The 18,340-nt window shown below is 37.7% G+C and overlaps 1 protein-coding gene across 1 annotated transcript in view; it reads right to left on the reverse strand.

The window, feature by feature from the left end:
* GORASP2 (golgi reassembly stacking protein 2) overlaps positions 1 to 18,340 on the reverse strand; it is a 32,500-nt gene that overhangs the window by 2,490 nt on the left and 11,670 nt on the right. The window contains exons 2-9 of the mRNA XM_069471353.1: positions 13,035 to 13,115; positions 11,682 to 11,885; positions 11,142 to 11,228; positions 9,545 to 9,675; positions 6,623 to 6,749; positions 5,285 to 5,408; positions 1,603 to 1,686; positions 426 to 548 (exon numbers count right to left, since the gene is read on the reverse strand). Of these exons, the coding sequence (XP_069327454.1) occupies positions 426 to 548; positions 1,603 to 1,686; positions 5,285 to 5,408; positions 6,623 to 6,749; positions 9,545 to 9,675; positions 11,142 to 11,228; positions 11,682 to 11,885; positions 13,035 to 13,115 (961 nt within the window). The remainder of the gene's footprint in view (positions 1 to 425; positions 549 to 1,602; positions 1,687 to 5,284; positions 5,409 to 6,622; positions 6,750 to 9,544; positions 9,676 to 11,141; positions 11,229 to 11,681; positions 11,886 to 13,034; positions 13,116 to 18,340) is intronic.

An 18,340-nucleotide genomic window follows, 5' to 3' on the forward strand; every position in this document is an offset into this window, starting at 1 on the left:
GTGGCCTAAGTTTCTGGGCCTGGGCTACCATTGCTTCTTCCCTGGTGGCAGCTGCCCCAAATAATACCGGGGAATTCATTCACCTCCCTCGGGTAAACTGAACGTCTCCATCAAAGCCAGTGCAGCAGCGCCACGCCCCGGCTTATTGCTACACTTGGCTTTCCTGGGGCTTAAGTTATCAGCATGTGGAGAGAGAAGGAAGGAGGAAGAGGAGGAAGAGGAGAGGTGGACACGCAGAAGAGAATCACAAAGACTTTCTTCTTTCTGCTTAAGCTTTTTAAACAAAAAGATGAATATTTATTTGAAGTAGCTGAAATTTGTTAAACTAATTTTCCCTTTCTAGAAAAAACTGAAATAGAGGACTGGCTTTCCTGAATGAAGCTTTTTATTAGAGAGAGTGCCCTAGGGTAAGATCTGCAACATACCCGTGTTCACGAGTTCTGGTAAGCCAACCCCTGGCATGATGTGTGGTGCCGGGAGGTTGAGGTTGAGGTTGAGGTTGGGGAGGTTGGGGAGGTTAGGCAGCCCTGCTGGTAAAGGCATCAGACCTGAAGAGAAGGCAGAAAAGAACAAAAGGTAAATCTCTTCGCGTGGGGAAGAAATAAATCCTCGTGTATCGAAAACAATACATTCTCTTTCAAAAGTGAGAGTACCAGAAGTCCACCTAATGTGTGGCAGTTTTATATCATAATCACATTGACAACAACAAATCTCACTTAACTGAAATATATTTCTATACCTAAGTGATTAGATGGATTAGGTGGCTAAGTGGTTAAAATAAATAATGCTCCTAACACTCTGGAACAAGAATGGAGAAAAGGCTTATTTCAATAAATATGGTAGTGAATGGAACTGAATTTTTGAAGGCTGAGGTTTACAGTCTCCTTGGCTTTCTTTCTAAATTTTTTATTCTGAAATAACTGCAGACTTATAGTTGCAAAAGTCACACGTTCACATTTTACCACCCTTGCGCCATCATTCTCGGTGTGTACACTCTTGGTTCGTGGTGTGATATGCCTGTATGATGACATCTTTAGCCAAACAATTAAAGGCCCACACAATGAAAGCATATTTGATCACTGACATAATACTTGATTATCAGCTGGATAAAGGGACTTGGTCTTCACTTGGGAATACTAAGAGAAATACACAAAGATTTAATGTTAGAGCTACCGAAGACTCAAATAAGGAGCGTTCTCTTCCAGGACATGTCTGTTTGCACGAACAACTATCCGAAAGAATGGACTTTGACATACTCCTTATTCCTGGCTCACGTGGAATTGTGGCAGCAGGGGTGGCAGTTGGCCAGGGGAAGGAGCCCTAGGCTGGGCAGCTCACTAGCCGGTAACTAGCATCTGTTTCCTTGTCTACTAAGGAGAACTGCCACTTGCTCTCATTTATCACAAAGTTACTGCAGAGATAAAATGAGATTAAAAGACATAAAAGTCACCACATAAGTGTAAGATTTTTTTCATTTTTTAGAAACTGATTTTTTTTTTTGGTGACAAAGTCACTTGCCAATTTTTCATTGTTTTTTAAGATACAAGTATTAGTAAGTAATGTTATTATCATTAGCCACATCTCTAGTCCCCTGCTGCTTACCTGGTAATGTAGTGGCTGGGTTCATTGGTGGCACAGAAGTGAGGGATTGGTTTACTGGTGGCAATAATGGTACTGTTGGTACACCTAAAATAAAAGCACAATCTTCTATTTCTAACAAATTCAGTTGACAAAGAATGAACAGACTAGATGAGGGCAAGCTTCAGTCCCCGTCCCCGCCGGGTGACATCTCCATTTGGTCCTACTGCTGGCTGCATCACTGACCGTACACCACCCGTCACAGCAGATCCACCGGCTCTGTCCACGGCCCTTAACAGAGGCTGTTACCAGAGCCTGGGCCGAGAGGGCAGTCCCACCCCCAGCAAGGCCACTGGACAGGAAGTTTACACCTGACCAAAGCTGGTTGGATTAGATTTGGAAATGGGACACAAGGATTCTAGTCAGTCTCTACTGGGCTCCTGAACTAAGATGCTATGTAAACCTGGGGTTGCCAAGGGTCCATGTGCCCTGTGAAACGTGAATGCTGGTCTGTGAAAGAGGAGAATGGCATAGACGGCCTGAAAGAGACGAGACGGCACATGGACCACTACAAATGCAGAGAACGACTTGGATTCCTGAATCTCCACTTCCTTTTGACCTTAGGTTCTGGGACAGTCCTTTGACGTCTATCTAACACATTCCCATTTGTAGTGATGTTAGCTGTTCCAGGATGAGGTTTTGCTGATGTCAAAACAATAGTAATACTGCACATACTCTAGATTTTGTCTTATAGAGATCTGCTTAAATATGGTCGCAAGCATAAAATTGTGCCTAAAAGTATAAATCAACCATTTTCAGTCTTTTATTTATTCAAGTATCTACTTTTGTGCAGTAATCACAGGCATGCAAAAGTTAAAAAAAAAAAAAAGAAGAAGAAGAAGAAAAAAGGTCTGGCTGAAGCACTGGCAAATGCTCCACTGGATCCCAGACTGCATAATTTCACTCAGATATCAGAAACTGTTTACTATTCTATATCAAATTGTTAGTTATTATGTGCTTTAAGTAGTCACATACAATAGCAATGTTGCAACTTTTTAATATTTTTGTCTTTGAATCTTGGTTTTAAGAAAATAAAGGCAGCTTGGATTGGCTAACAAATTTCCTCTATTTCCTAATTAAGTCTTTCACACAAGTTTCTTTTCATTCTTAAAGGGCAGCTACGTTCACAGTCTCAAAAAAATAACTGACTGAATTGAAGTCAGGAATTTTAAATCTACGGCAGACAAATGGGCTTCAAGGGGTCATGGAAGTTCCTAAAACTGTATAAAACAATATTGGGAAAAGGGTCCTTTGTTTTCATCAGATTCTCAAAGGGGTTGGATGGATAGTTGGCGTGTTCATTCAGTTTAGGGTACCTATTACACGTCAGACATTGTTCTGAGCACTGAGGCACTTTACAGTGTGAAGAAAACAGAAATCACCTTCAGGAAATTTATGTCCTAATGAGGGACAGGAAAAGGAAAAGAGAAAGATATCAAACAAATAAAATACAGAGCATGTAAAATAGTGATATGTTCTCTGCAGGAAAATCAAGAAAGGAAGTGGAATAGGGAGCATGAGGGGTACCAAAAAGGTCATACTGATCAATGCCATTTCAAAATGGGGTATCTGTTTTCTAAAAATTTCATAATCCCCAAATTTTCAAATCCACAAAGAAGTGTTTTAAAAATATACTTTTATATCTCTACAAATACTTGTTTGGGCTACTTGGCAAGCAATATAATAAAAAGTGAAGATGAAAAAATAAATGCCCAAAGAAAAGTTGTTTCTCATGTGTCATAACGCCAGAACATTTAGTCTTTTTAAATAGATTTACTCAAAAGTGAAAATGTCAATTTCTGTCAGTTTTTTTGAGTAATTATTGCTTTACTTACATTTCTGTCTTTAATAATCAAGAAGCCACTTCTCTGCAGTCTGATAATTAAGGGATCTCAGTGCATGTGCTTATAAAACAATGTAAGTATAACTACAATAATGAGGGAAAATTTAAAATGTCAAAGAGAAGCTGGGACTTGAAGAGGGATGTCAGCTATCTCCTAACATCAGAAGAGCTGTCCTACAGTGTGTGGAACACTCTCACTCTAAAATAAGTAAGAGTGATTCAGACACGGAAAGGGCTGCTGCCTTGGGAAGTGCCCAATCCACCTTTAGTCAGTCTATTTAGGAATAAACCAGAGGACTATCTGATGAAATGTAAGCAAAAAATCATAATATCATAAAAAGCACTCATACACTGCCTGAATGAAATAAACTCTAAGAAACCTTCCAAGGGTGCCTACGATTAGATACTGATGACATTAATATTTAATTTCATCTAGAAAATGTTCTAAAACTAGATTGTGGTGATAACTGCACAACTCTATAAATTTACTAAACATTACTGAGCTGTATATTTACAGTGAGTTAATTTTATGGTATGTAAATTATACATCAATAAAGCCAGAAAAAAAAAAAAACAGCAAAGAAGGGGTATCGAGGTACATCACCATATTGATAACTAGTGAAGCTGGGGGAAGGGGTTCACTATACTATTCCATCACTTTTGTGTATGTTTGAAATTTTAAATTTCACCTAGAAAAACACATCTTCGGGAAATTAAACCAAGACTCTGAAAAGTGCTAGAATTGAAACACGAGGAACCAACTCTAGACACTATACAGTTCACCTTACTATTGCATCTTGGTGGGCCACCCCAGAACAAAGTGGGGTATAAACAAAATTTGAATATGAACATTTAAAAGAGGTCAAGAATAAAAGCTGAACTAAACCATGTCAGTATTTCATTCACTGATTCACCATTTACTGACTGCAGAATATACTTGGCATTACGAAGAATGAAAACCAGAAGACAGGAGATTAGAAAATGGAAAGGGAAAAATAAAAGCCACCAACATACCAAGTTAAGAACTATATATCATGACCCAGTAATTCCACTCCTAGGTATATAACCAAGAGAAATGAGAACATATAGCCACATAAAATCTTGTATGCAAATGTCATATCAGCATTATTCCTAAGAGCCAAAAAGTAGAAAAACCTAAATGTCCTTCAACTGATGAATGGATAAACAAAATGTGGTATATCTATACAATGGAACATTATTTAGCAATAAAAAGTAATAAAGTATTAATATGTGCTACACCATGGATGAGCCTTGAAAACATGCTAAGAGAAAGAAGCCAGTCACAAATGACCACACATATTGTATGAAATGTCCGCATTAGGCAAATCCATAGAGACAGAAAGTAGACTAGGGAAAAAAACAGAATGACTGATAATGGGTAGAGGGTTTCTTCTGGGGTAATGAAATATTGTAAAATTGACGGAGGTGTTGGTTGTACAACTCTGCAAATATACTACAAACCATTGAACTGTATACTGTAAATTGATGAAGTGTATGGTACGCACATTATATATCAATAAAGCTGTAAAAAAAAAAAAAAAAAAACCTAAAACAAAATGGACTATATCAGCTAGAACAAGGAATAAAGAACAGGAGGGAGACAGGCACATGTCCCCTGAGCCCGAGAAAGGAACGCATTTTGCTCCCTTTTGTAGCCCCAGAACCTACTACCTCAGAAATACACAAACATTTGTTGAGTAAATAGAACTAGAGGCCTTCATTGATTTTGTCACTTGACTAAAACAAAGTAGATTGAAAAGAGAATGTATTTTTTCTGCACACCTGTACTCAGAACATTACCAACAGCTGGTGGAGTTGAGCTAATGGAAAGTCCAGATAGACTCTGTTCAAGCCCTGTAGTTCCTGGTGGTGACAAAGACGGGGGATTAACTGAGGACAGCTGGACCTTCCAAAAAAAGAAAAGAAAAAAAAAATTTACTTAAGTTTATTTAAAAGAAAATATAAATATTGGCTCTCACCTGCCCTACAGATACATATTTGGATCATATACAAGCTGTCAAAAGTTTCATCTGGCACTTCTGCCTTCACACACTCCTTCCTAATTTCAATACATGCCAGGGACCGTGCACTTGTAAACATCTCTCCATCTTGCCACTTGCAGTCCCTGGACACATGGCTTCTACCCCCAGTCACACACACTGTTCTACTTCCATACTAGGAGAGATTCTACTCTCCCCTCTTTCCTAGTCACCCAGAAATCATTTTATTCAACCCCCGCCTTTTTTTTTCCCCAATGAGACAGGGTCTCACTATATTGCCCAGGCTGGTCTTGAAGTGATCTCCTGCCTTGGCCTCCCAAAGTGCTGGGATTACATGCATGAGCCACTGCACCCAGCTAGTGTTTGGTTCTTTATTTAGCTGTGCAGACAAGAGTTGACTGTTCTGTGATGTCTTCGTAAGAAACATTTAAAACTGCTCAAATATCTCTTATTCCTTAAAAAGCCTCACTTTTATCCTGCAATAGCCCCTTCACTCCCCCCACATCACCCCTACATACCCACCTCTCCTTGCTTTCTCAATCAAGTTGCCTAAAGTAGGACGTGCCTGCTGGCGTCACCTTAACACCCATCATTCACTCTGGTCCCTGTAACTTGGTATTTGCACCCTATCGAGTCTCTGAAATCGGTCTCATCCAGTACATATCTTTTCAGTCCTTTCACTTGACTTCTCTGCAGTACCTGACATGGCTAACTATGCCCTTTTCCTGGAAGCTTTGTTTTCTTCTGGACTTCTCCTGTGCTTCCCTTGTTGGATCCACTTTCTCCGCCCATCTAGATTTGCAAGATTGTGACTCCAGTCCTCAGAACCCACTCAGACCTAATCCTTCCACAGTTTCTATAAACACCCACTGGCTTAAATTCTCCTCTCTTTCTTGATGATTCCTACATATGCATCTCCAGCCCTGTCCTCTTTTCTAACGCCCAGACCCACATATCTACCCTCCATCTGTATACCATACAGTGACCACAAATTCAGCATTATCAATACTTAACTCATCATCTGCCCCATCTCAATTAGTGTCAACACCATATACATCAACACACTTGACTTGTTTTGGTGAAAACCGTAAGACATAATCAGGTAGTGAGGTTACCTTACCTCTGTAAACCCATCTTTAAGAGGAGTAATAGGTGTCATTTGTCCAGGAAGAGAAATTTTCTTTCCTTCCTCAAATGGGCGTGTAGGTATTCGATGCAAATAACCATATCCAATGCCACATCCTAGGCTGTAAAAACATTTTTGTCTTAAAGTTGTTATGGATCACCACTTACATTTCTTTGAGGTTTTGTAATATAAAAACAAACAAATTTCCATTCTTTTAAATAATGTTATCTTAATCTTATCAGAGGTCTCCCCTGACCACCCCATATGAAATAGCACCCTTCCTTCCACCACGAACACTACCCTCACTCCTTTATTTATCACCATCCATCATATTGCACATTTATTTATTGTCTGTCTCCCCCAATAAAATGTTAAGGTCTTTAAGGGCAGAGACCTTGTTTGTTTATTATTAATAGTTCCTGGCACATGGGAGACACTTGATAATTATTTCTGAATGAATGACACACATACAGCTTTTCCACTGAAGAGCTCTAGGCATGCCTGTGTGATGACATCATTTATACATCCCACAGTTCTCTTTCAGAACCTGACATAAATCAGTAGTGTTATGTTTAATCCAGGTTCTTTCTATCTCACTGCCGCTGGAGGCATTTTCCTAGTAAGATGAGATCACATTGCTTCCTTCTACAGTCCGATGGCCTCTCAGCACTCCTTTCTCCTTCCTCCCTTTGTGGAATTACTTCTTTGCTGGTGGGACTGTCAATCAGGGTGCTTGCCCTGCCCACAGCAAGGGAGTGGCTCATGGCCAAAGCCAGGCCAATCAACCTCTCTTGTCCAGGGCTGCAAATCTTGGGAAGGACAGGAAAACCAAAAATGGCTTTATCCTTTCAGTAGAATGCTGGTGAAATTGCCAATTAGTTCTTCCTATCTAAACCCTTAGAGGTGTTCTGAGTCCTGCCCTTTCCATATCTTTAGTTGTTTCTTTGCTTATATGAGCTATTCCACATCAGTAAGTATGTGGAATTTATGATGGTCACAGCTGGTTTTTACAGTTTGGAACCAAAAACCCCTACTGATACAATATCACATTTCCACTGCCCAAGGTATATCCAACCTCCTGACCATGGTATTTAAGGCCTACAATCAGGTTCCAACTATGTTTCCATCATGATGTCTTTTATTTCCCAACTACTTGACACTTTCCCTTGGCAAGGCATCTATTATCTCCATGGATACCACCATCACCAAAAGCGGGCAGTGGCCAACTTCAGCTCTTCCTTATCCAAATCTGACTTGCACAATGACGCTTCATCTCACAAAATTACTTATTCTTTCTTCCCTCACCATCAAAACTATAATTCTCACTGGACTGGATCTCAGATAGATTTAGAGAAAGGAAGTAAGATTAAATAATTTTTTTTTTTTTTTTTTGAGACACAGTCTTGCTCTGTTGCCAGGTCTAGAGTGCCATGGTGTCAGCCTAGCTCACAGCAACCTCAAACACCAGGGCTCAAGCAATCCTCCTGCCTCAGCCTCCCAAGTAGCTGGGACTACAGGCACGCACCACCCCACCTGGCTAATTTTTTTTTTTTTTCTTCCTATTTTTAGTTGCCTGGCGAATTTCTTTCTTTCTTTCTTTCTTTCCTTTTGTTTTTTAAGTAGAGACAGGGTCTTGCTCTTGCTCAGGCTAGTCTCGAACTCTTGACCTCAAGAGATCCTCCCTGTCTCCCAGAGTGCTACGATTACAGGTGTGAGCCACTGTGCTCGGCCTATATTAAGTAATGTATACTGATTAATGGTAGTTACATTTTAAAGCAAGGTGCTTATTAATCAAAATAACCAAGTGGTGGTACAGAAGGCACTAGAAGCAACAGCAGAACCCTCTGCAAACTTAAAGATAGCCTAAGAATGAAATTAAGAGAAATCCGATGTCATGAATGAAATGTGGTTGGCCTCTGAGGAAGGAATAAAAACAGGCATGGAAATGCCAAAGGCATGGTCAGAGGCAGACTCTGAAAAATGTTCTGTATGGGCCTGTCTTAAGCAATGGCTATCAATGGTAATAAACCACACCAAAAGGAAAAATATCTTCCAAAGAAAAGGAATAATTGCCACAAGGCCAGAAAAGAAGGGCTCCAAAAACAAGAATGTAGCAGTATTCAGCATTTGGTGAACATAATTAAAAATGAAAGAATGAGCAATATTCTTTGCTGTTGGACTTCACTGTCCACAGAATCTCTTCCTTGCACTTTGATTCTATTAAATCACTAAGCGCTCTTGTGGTACTATCTGACCTGAATATTATTCTAATGGGGGGGGGGTATTTTTCTATACTAAACTGATACAGCAGTTTCTTTGCAAACTTAGTTTATGTGAGACAATCCCTCCAAAAGGAATAAATTTTGAATGCCTTGAGAAGATCATATTTCTGGGTATTTATAAACCTGGACAATGAACAACGATAAATTGAGTACTGCCCTAGACAGACCAGATTCTTAGATGACACCCCTATCTTACTTTTCTCAAATTGCAACCAGTTAGAATTCTTGGGGTGAAACACATTCAGCTGAAGAATCTCAAGTAGTGTGAGTAAAGAAACTATGAGCAAATGGAGGCTTTTCCAGCCTGCAGTAATTAAGTCATCCTTTTCCCAGCATTGGCTGGAACTTTTACAAAACACTTGTATAGTTTCCAAATCCTAGGCTTTTCTATAATTATAGTACATGCTCAATAATTCTTCAAATAAAGAAATGCTGCTACCTCTTTGATCAGTAAAGAAAACGACCATAGGATATATACCATGTTCTTTAGATATGTGCTTTAAAAAAAAATAAATTATTGGTTTCAATAGTCTAGGTTGGCCCTTTCCTTTTTTAAAATAAAAACAATTAACGTTTATAACATATCTGATGGTAAATTTAAACAGACATAACTTTTTCTAAAAAATGACCTTACCTGCCTTCTCCACCCCATGCAGAATTTGGTGTAATAACCACTTCTCGACAGTTATCAGTGTCTGTGTTGTACACATAAAGTTTCAGTGGTTTTGCTTCATGTGTTTCAACAAGGCTGAATAGATCTTCAGACTGCAACAGTATCATAGAAGAAAAATGTTTTTATGTTACTGTACTTTAGAAGAGTGGGTCTCAAACCTGGCTACTATCAGAATCACCTAGGGAACATTTCCAAAAAAAAACCAAAAAAACAAAAAAACCCACACCACAGGAGTTCAAGACCAGCCTGCACAAGAACGAGACCCTGTCTTTACTAAAAATAGAAACAATTAGCCAGGCATGGTGGTGTACACCTGTAGTCCCAGCTACTCTGGAGGATCACTTGAGCCCAGGAGTTTGAGGTTGCTGTGAGCGAGGCTGACGCCATGGCACTCTAGCCTGGGCAACAGAGTGAGACTCTGTTTCAAAAAAAAAAAAAAAAAAAAGATTCTGGACCCTGCCACAGACATAAAAGTCATTTCCAAAAACTGATATTCCAAGCAAGGTTTAATTCAATAATTCAATATATTAATTCAAGCAAGACATACTATGTATAAGGCCTTGTGCCCAGTTCCATAAGACCTAGTCAGCATTCTTTTTTTTTTTTTCTTCTATTATAGTTGCCTGGCTAATTTCTTTCTATTTTTAGTAGAGACAGGATCTTGCTCTTGCTGAGGCTTGTCTCGAACTCCTGACCTCAAGCCATCCTCCTGCCTCAGCCTCCCAGAGTGCTAGGATTACAGGCGTGAGCCACCATGCCTGGCCTAGTCAGCATTCTTAATAAAACCCTTCTACATCCAAGTTCTATACATTCTGCTTTTACTCTCCATTATTAAGACCTAGCTATCTGGGCACCTTATTTTTCTCTCATTTTCATTTATTTATTTAAAGGCTAGTTCAGTGCAGTAGTGAGAAGGGGGGAAAACAGTAGAATAAGGAGTTCGATCTGTAACTCACTATGAACAATCAACTGAGGTATTTTCTCTCATTTTTAATTTAGCAATATATATACATATATATCTTCTCCTAATGGATAAATCATTAGAAAAATCGTTCTTAAGCTTCTATATTTCCTTCTCTTCCTCAAGGTTTTAAATTGATCCATATCTAAAAAGCAATGAATGCTGATTTTCAGAAACTAAAAGCAGTTTAATAATAATATCCTCATTTTTGATTTAGTAATGTATACTTTTACTAGCTAACAGACAAGGAAAAGGATCTGGCTAATAAACTGAGCTGATTTTGCACCTGAGCAAAACAAAATGAAATCAATGACCAATTAAAAATGAGAATTTGCTTTGGTCTTGAGGTATGTAAGAGATTTCTGTCCATCATACACAAAATCTGTGCAATTGCTACCCAGTATGTTTTTTTCTTCACAGCTTTACCTAATAAGACATCTCCCAAATGTTCCACTTAATATCCGGTGGCATAAGCTATCTTGATCAGCAAAGACCAAAATATCAACTCTAAATGCAAAGTATGCAAATATTCATCTGAACTCAAATATCAATGAGAAAATGTTAAATAATTTCATTATTAATAAACACACTAATTACCTCATTCATGACCGTATCTGCTCCAATGATATAATCACTGTGAGGTCTAAGACCTGCCAGTGCTGCAGGAGAATTTGATTCCACTTCCTAGGATGACACAAAAACATACCCTAAATATACAAAATAATCTTCCAAGTTTTATATTCATAGTTCTTAATTACAGTGATTTTAAAAACCTCTACATTTCTATCTTGTTAGTGATTGTCAGACGTCAGAAACTACAGAATATATGTATTCTTTTAAGCATAATAAATTAAATATTTATTTAATAAATATTTAAAATATTTCTGTAGTTACCTCACATATCTTTGCCTAATGGATAAATCATTAGAAAAATAGTTCTTAAGCTTCTATATATCCTCTTCCTCAAGCTTTTAAATTGATCCATATTTAAAAAGCAATGCATGCTGATTTTCAGAAACTAAAAGCAGCCTAATAGTAATACCCTTATAATCTCACCAAACTGGAGACAATCACTGTTAAAATATCTTTCTACACTGCTTCTTGAGCTGCAAGAAACAGTTCACAATTGATACCTACCAACACATGCCACACGTTTTCATTTGCCCCATCAAAGCTGCAGAAACGAATGCTCACGCCCAATAAGCCCTGGCCGCCCCACATGTTACTTGGTGTGACTGAGGTCTCTCGCAGCTCCAGTGTTTTGCTGCTATAGATAAGCATTTTTACAGGCTTTTCAACATTTGCTTTCAGTAGATCCTTAAGAGTGTCATTGTCTTTATTCTGTGAACACAGAATACATATTCCTTAATAAATAAATGTTAATTTACCTTAAGCATCCTGTGGCCCTATAAGAGTAATATTAATAATCAATATAAACAAAACATTCAACAGGCAAAGATTTCACTAACATTTAAATATTTCTCCATGTAAAAGAATGTCAAGAAATTAAGAAAAACTCTTATGTTAGCAACAACTTCAAACTGACTTTTTCTAATAGCCGACTATGGACTATGGAATTTGCAACCCAACATTATTTAGAGTGATCAAGGACTTAAGTGATCAAAACCAAAATATGTCATAAGAAGTCACATTACTAACAAAGTTGTGATGACTTTGACTTAAAAATCTAAAACATTTACTGGGGTTAAAGTTTAATTTTGGACTCTACTTCTAAATATATACTTTATTATTTATTAGAAGTTGGAAGGAAAAGAAAATGGAAATAGTATGTTAAATATTTCATTACACAAGTGAATAAAGGCCATTATGCTGGAGATGTTGATAAGTAATGAACAAAAACCTAAGACTGTTATGAAAAAATAAACTAACCAAGTAGCTATTGTCATAAAAATTTTCTTTGCTGAGATGATATAATTTCCTTCCTATAGGACTTTACTATGGGTAAACTGAAAACAATTATAAACAGTGGTTTTAATTCCGCACTTTGGAGCATAACTCTCTGGTTCTAATAAAATTATTTAGAAATCATGAAACTTACTAGCTCCAAGAAAATTGGCATGTTATTTGAGAATCAGTCTTTTTAAATCCATTTGTCAACAACCTATGGAAATGTGACATCTTTAAATTGCTTTAGATGTCTTTTTTGATTCTACTGAGAGTAAGCATAAAAAAAAAAAACCAGTAATCTTTTTCATCTTATTTCCTTTGGCTTATAAAAATTAAATACTTAACATATAAAATAAAGGTCTCCAGTGATTCTACTCCCCTAAGATAATCACAGGAGCATAAGGTATTAGCATTCTAGATTTGACCTTTTAATGTTTACTACCACATGATTACTTCTATAAACTGGCATCACACTCTATACAATGTCTGTAACTAGGAAACATCATCCTAGATAATCTGAAAAATTCCATTTTCAAAAGATTACAAAATACTATAGACAAAACTACAAAAAGCTGAACTTACTAATCTTGAACCGTTAATAGAAACAATAAAATCAAAGAAAGGTTCCAGTCCGGCTCTATGTCCTGGGGAATTTTCTTGTACCTGTAAAAACAAAAATGCCAAAAATAAAAAAATCAAAGTTTAATTAAAAATCGCAAGCTAGATTTCAATAGCTACCTCTTTTTAGTAAAATAGATTAATTTCATTGATCATAAAATGTAGGTACATGCTAGTTCTCTCATTTCTCTTCATCTTTCCCAGATAATGCTCTTCCAGCTCCCTAAATTCTACCCATTCTTTAAGTTCATCTCTTCTATGAGGCTTTCCCTCTACGCTTCTATTTCCACCTCACCTTCTCTTTTTTGGGGGGGAGGAGCTAATCCTCCCAGCAATTAGAACATGATACAGCAGACAGTTAATCATTACAACTGAGCCATAAATTAAAGCATTTATTCCTTAACTACTACTGGCAAAGCACCATTCAGTTACAAAGCTAATATAGGAACACAGTTGCTGACATCAAGACATTTATAGCCTGTCGAGAAACAGGCAAGAAGAAGAAGAGGAAGGGGACACTCTAATCAGTGTAATACAAGACCAAACAGGTTAAGGGCTACAATGGAGGTATAAAGTTCTAAGGGGAAGATTAAACCTGACTGAAGAAGCATCACAGAAAAAAAATGACACTGAATAGTGCTTTAAAAAGAGGGGAGAATTTTCAAAGACGAAGATGAATAAAGGGCTAAGGAAGGACATCTGAAAGTAGATGAAATAATATATGAGTAAACACCGAGAAGCAGAAGTCTGAAGAATGAGGATCATAATATGTGTAGCTAGACAACAGGATAGTGTGGATGGACATATACAATTGCAGGTTTTGAAAACTAGAATTGACCCAGAAACCATCTAATCCAGGGGATCTTAAATGGAGGTCTGTGGATGGATTCAGAAAATATTGCAGCTCCTGAAATTACACACAATCTTTTGTATGAAGCAATCTTTTGTATGAATAAGCAGTTTTCAGGGTGGCTTTTATCAGATTCTCAAAGAGTTTCTCTATGACTCAAAGAAGGTTTAAAAGCCACTGCCACTAATTTTGTGCAACTGTTTCATTGTATGGATGAAAAAACCATCCTGTCACTTGCCTATGGTGCCATAGCTAGTTAGTGATGGAATGAAACTCAAAAGTACATCTTGAAATTAATAGCCCAGGGCTGGGCGTGGTGGCTCATGTCTGTAATCCTAGCACTCTGGGAGGCCAAGACGGATGGATCATTTGAGCTCAGGAGTTCGAGAGCAGCCTCAGCAAGAACGAGACCCCGTCTCTACCAAAAATAGAAAGCAATTAGCTGGACAACTAAAAATATATAGGAAAAAAAATTAGCCGGGCATGGTGGTGCATGCCTGTGCTGTAATCCTAGCACTCTGAGAGGCCGAGGTGGGAGGATTGCTTGAGGTCAGGAGTTTGAGACCAGCCTCAGCAAGAGTGAGACCCCCCATCTCTACCAAAAAAAAAAAAAAAGAAAGAAAGAAAGAAATTAGCCAGGCAACTAAAAACATATTAAAAAATTAGCTGGGCATGGTGGCACACCCCTGTAGTCCCAGCTACTTGGAAGGCTGAGGCAGGAGGATCACTTGAGCCCAGGAGTTTGAAGTGAGCTAAGCTGATGCCACGGCACTCTAGGCGGGCAACAGAGCAAGACTTTGTCTCAAAAACAAACAAAAAAAGTGAGGTCAAATCACAGCTAGCTGGGAAACAAGTCAGATCTACTAGGTGTGAAATACCTATTGGGTGGTTATCAATTAGATGTGAAATGCCTCAGGTATGAAAGGGGATAAACAGCGTTGATCCTTAGGCGCTCCCTCAGAGTGGAGTTTCTGATTTAACAGAGTCCACAACAAATCATCTGATTCTCTGAATGTTTCCAAATTACCACTAATAGCATTTTATACAGAACCCAACTAGTTTATTGATCAATTTCAAACTTCTCTGCTGAGGCTGTCAAAATTTTACCTTTTAGTTAAAAAGGGATAAAGACAGCACTTTTGTATTGTCATCACTAACTTAGAAAGCTGATCCTACACAGATTCTTATCATGCCACCTTCCAAGTATAAAGTTTAAGCTATTTGCTTGAAATGGAAAGTTTCCAATATCAGAAGTATCCGTTTTATAACTCAAAAAGGATCCAATAGCTGAGTTTGAATTCTAAAATAAACTTAATCTCTTCCCTACTCTATTTTTCCCTTTCATTTGCTACAAACATCAATCTCCTCTCTGTTTCTAATGAACCTTGAAATTAATTTCCTTCTCAAATTTATTTACATCATTAGTACCAGCACAATTATGGCAACTGGCTATCTTAATTACTGCTAGAGAACCTGCAGAGGGCACTCTACAAAAATGCTCTCTTTGACCCTAATATACTTAAAGGAAAGTTCCTACATTTCATAGCACAGAAAATAAGATCTACAACATAGCAAACTAAACATTCACCCAAGTACGTTTCTCTTGCAATATTATCCACTGATAAGACTCTCTTAGTCACCTAATCTTTCAAGCATCAGATTACCACTTCAATACTGTCTGTCCCCTGAGATCTCTAGATTATTCATTTATCTTCTGCTTCCTTCAAACCATCTAAATTAAAAAGTCCCTATATACTTGGCTCCATAGGCCATTTAACATTTACTGTTGGGCCAAATACCACAGCAATTTAAGATAAATAGGTTAAATGTTTAAGTTTAATAGTTAAGATTTTACAAAAATGTGCAGTGAGAGCCAGACTGATTTGGTTTTAAGCCATGGTTTTGCACACTTATTAGCTGTGTGAGCTTCAGAAAGTTTATTTATCATTTTGGGCCCTGGTTTTCTCATTTGCAAATAAGCAATGAAGCCATCTACTTTACAAGAATATTGTAAAGATTCAATGAGCTAAAGTTTGTGAAATGCCTAGCTAAGTCTCTAGCCTATGATAGCCTACAAATCATTGGCTCATCCTCCTAACTCTGCAATCACCACCTGAGGTAAATCTTTATAATCAACCAATTCCTGGACACTACATTATTTTTCCAACCATGTTAACTACCTCTTATCGCTTAAAAAAGAAAAAGACATGTAAAAGTATTAGCTGAAAAGAGGAGACAAACCATTTTTTAAAATGTCGCCTCTCTGGAATCAATTCCAGGTGGACAGATCTAAAGGTCAAAGGTAAAGCAATAAAGCCTGTAGGCCGGGTGCAGTGGCTCATGCCTGTAATCCTAGCACCTTGGGAAGCTGAAGTGGGAGGATAGCTTGAGGCCAGGAGTTCGAGACTAGCCTGAGCAACACAGGGAGACTGCCCCCCCACACACAAAAAGAAAAGAAAAATTAGCCAGGTGTAGTGGCATGCGCCTGTAGTCCCAGCTATTTGGGAGGCTGAAGCAGAAGGCTCCCTTGAGCTCAGAAGTTTGAGGCTACAGTAAACTCTGATGATGCTACTGTGCTCTAGCCCAGGCAACAAAGTGAGACTCTGTCTCAAAACAAAACAAAACACACAAAAACAATTAAGCCTGTAGAGGAAAACATCTGAGATCTTTAATATGCAAAGACTTTCTACACCGGACACAAAAAGCACTAATCATCAACCAAAAAGCAAAAACTGATAAATTGACCTACATAAAACTAAGAACTTCTCATTAAAAGGTACAATTAAGAGAGTCAAAAGATACAATACACATGCAACAAAAGATCTGTATCTAGAACAAATCTTAAACTACTGCAAGTCATTCAGACAGACAATAAAACCACAATGAAATAACACTTCTGGTCCACTAGAACAGCAACAACTAAAAAGACAGTAATAAGCACCAGCAAGGATGTGGAGAAATTGGAACACTCCTTCATTGCCGGTGGGAATGCAAAATGTTGCAGTCACTGCGGAAAATAGTCTGGCAGGTCTTCAAAACGATAAACACAAAGTTATTGTATAACCCAGCAATTCCACTCCTAGGTATACAACCAAGAGAAATGTAAATATATGTCCATGCAAAAACTTGTACATAAATTTCATAGCAGCATTATTCATAATAGCCAAAAAGTAGAAACAACCCAAATGTCCCCCTACTGAGGAATGGATAAATAAAATGTGGTATATCCGTAAAAAGGAATGAAGTACTGATACATGCTACAACACGGATGAACTCTGAAAATACTAAGCTAAGTGAAAGAAGCCAGTCACAAAAGACTACATATTGTTCGATTCCATTTACCAGAAATGTCCAGAATAGACAAATTCAGAGACAAAAGGTAGGTTAGTGGCTGTGAGGGGTAATAGGTAGAGAGATGGGGAGTTACTACTAATGGGTATGGGTTTCTTTCTGGAGTAATGAAAATATTCTGGAATTAGATAGTGGCGACAGCTGCACAATTCTGTAAATATACTAAAAACCTACCAAAGGTTGAACTTTACGATATATAAATCATATCTCAATAAAGTTGCTAAAAAAAAAAAAATAGACAACCCAATAGAGAAATGAGGAAAAAAATTTAGCAGACATTGAATAAAAGAGAATACTGAAGTAATCAATATGAAAATGTGCTCCACTTCAATGATCAAAGAAACGTAAATTAAAACCACAATGCAATATTACCAACACACCTATCAGAAGAGCAAAACGAAAAAGATAAAAAATACTATGTTGGTGAGGATGTGAAACATTCAGAAACCTCAAATACTGCTGGCAGGAATGCAAATTAAACAATTTGGCAATATCTATTAATATTAAAAATATGCACACCTTTTGACCCAATATTCCCAATATTAATACCTAATACTCTGAAGTATTAATATATGCCCAATAGAAATGGGTACACACATGTTCTCTAAAAGACACACACTGTAACGTTCATAGCAACACTATTTGTAAAAGCCCCAAACTGAAAACTATACAAATGCCCATTAACAGCAGACAGAGATTAATTGCCCCAAACTGAAAACTATACAAATGCCCTTTAACAGCAAATAGAAATTAATAAATTTTGGCATATTTTCCTAATGGCATTAAATACATTAATGAAATGAGAGGTCTACAATAACAACATGAATAAATCTCACAAGCAATATCTGACTAAAAGAAGCCAGACAAAAGAAGCACATGCTTCCCTTTATACAAAGTACAAGAACAGACCAAACTAATCCATGCAGCTAGAAATCAGAATAGTATTCATCCTGGTGGGGGGGGGGGGCATACAGGATGTGACTGGAAAGGGATGGAATGCTGGTGATACAATTGCGTTGTTTGTGAAAATTCACCAAGCTGTACACTTACACACACTCTTTTAATATAA

This window comes from Eulemur rufifrons, chromosome 1 (assembly GCF_041146395.1).
Source record: "Eulemur rufifrons isolate Redbay chromosome 1, OSU_ERuf_1, whole genome shotgun sequence".
Taxonomy (NCBI): Eukaryota; Metazoa; Chordata; class Mammalia; order Primates; family Lemuridae; genus Eulemur; species Eulemur rufifrons.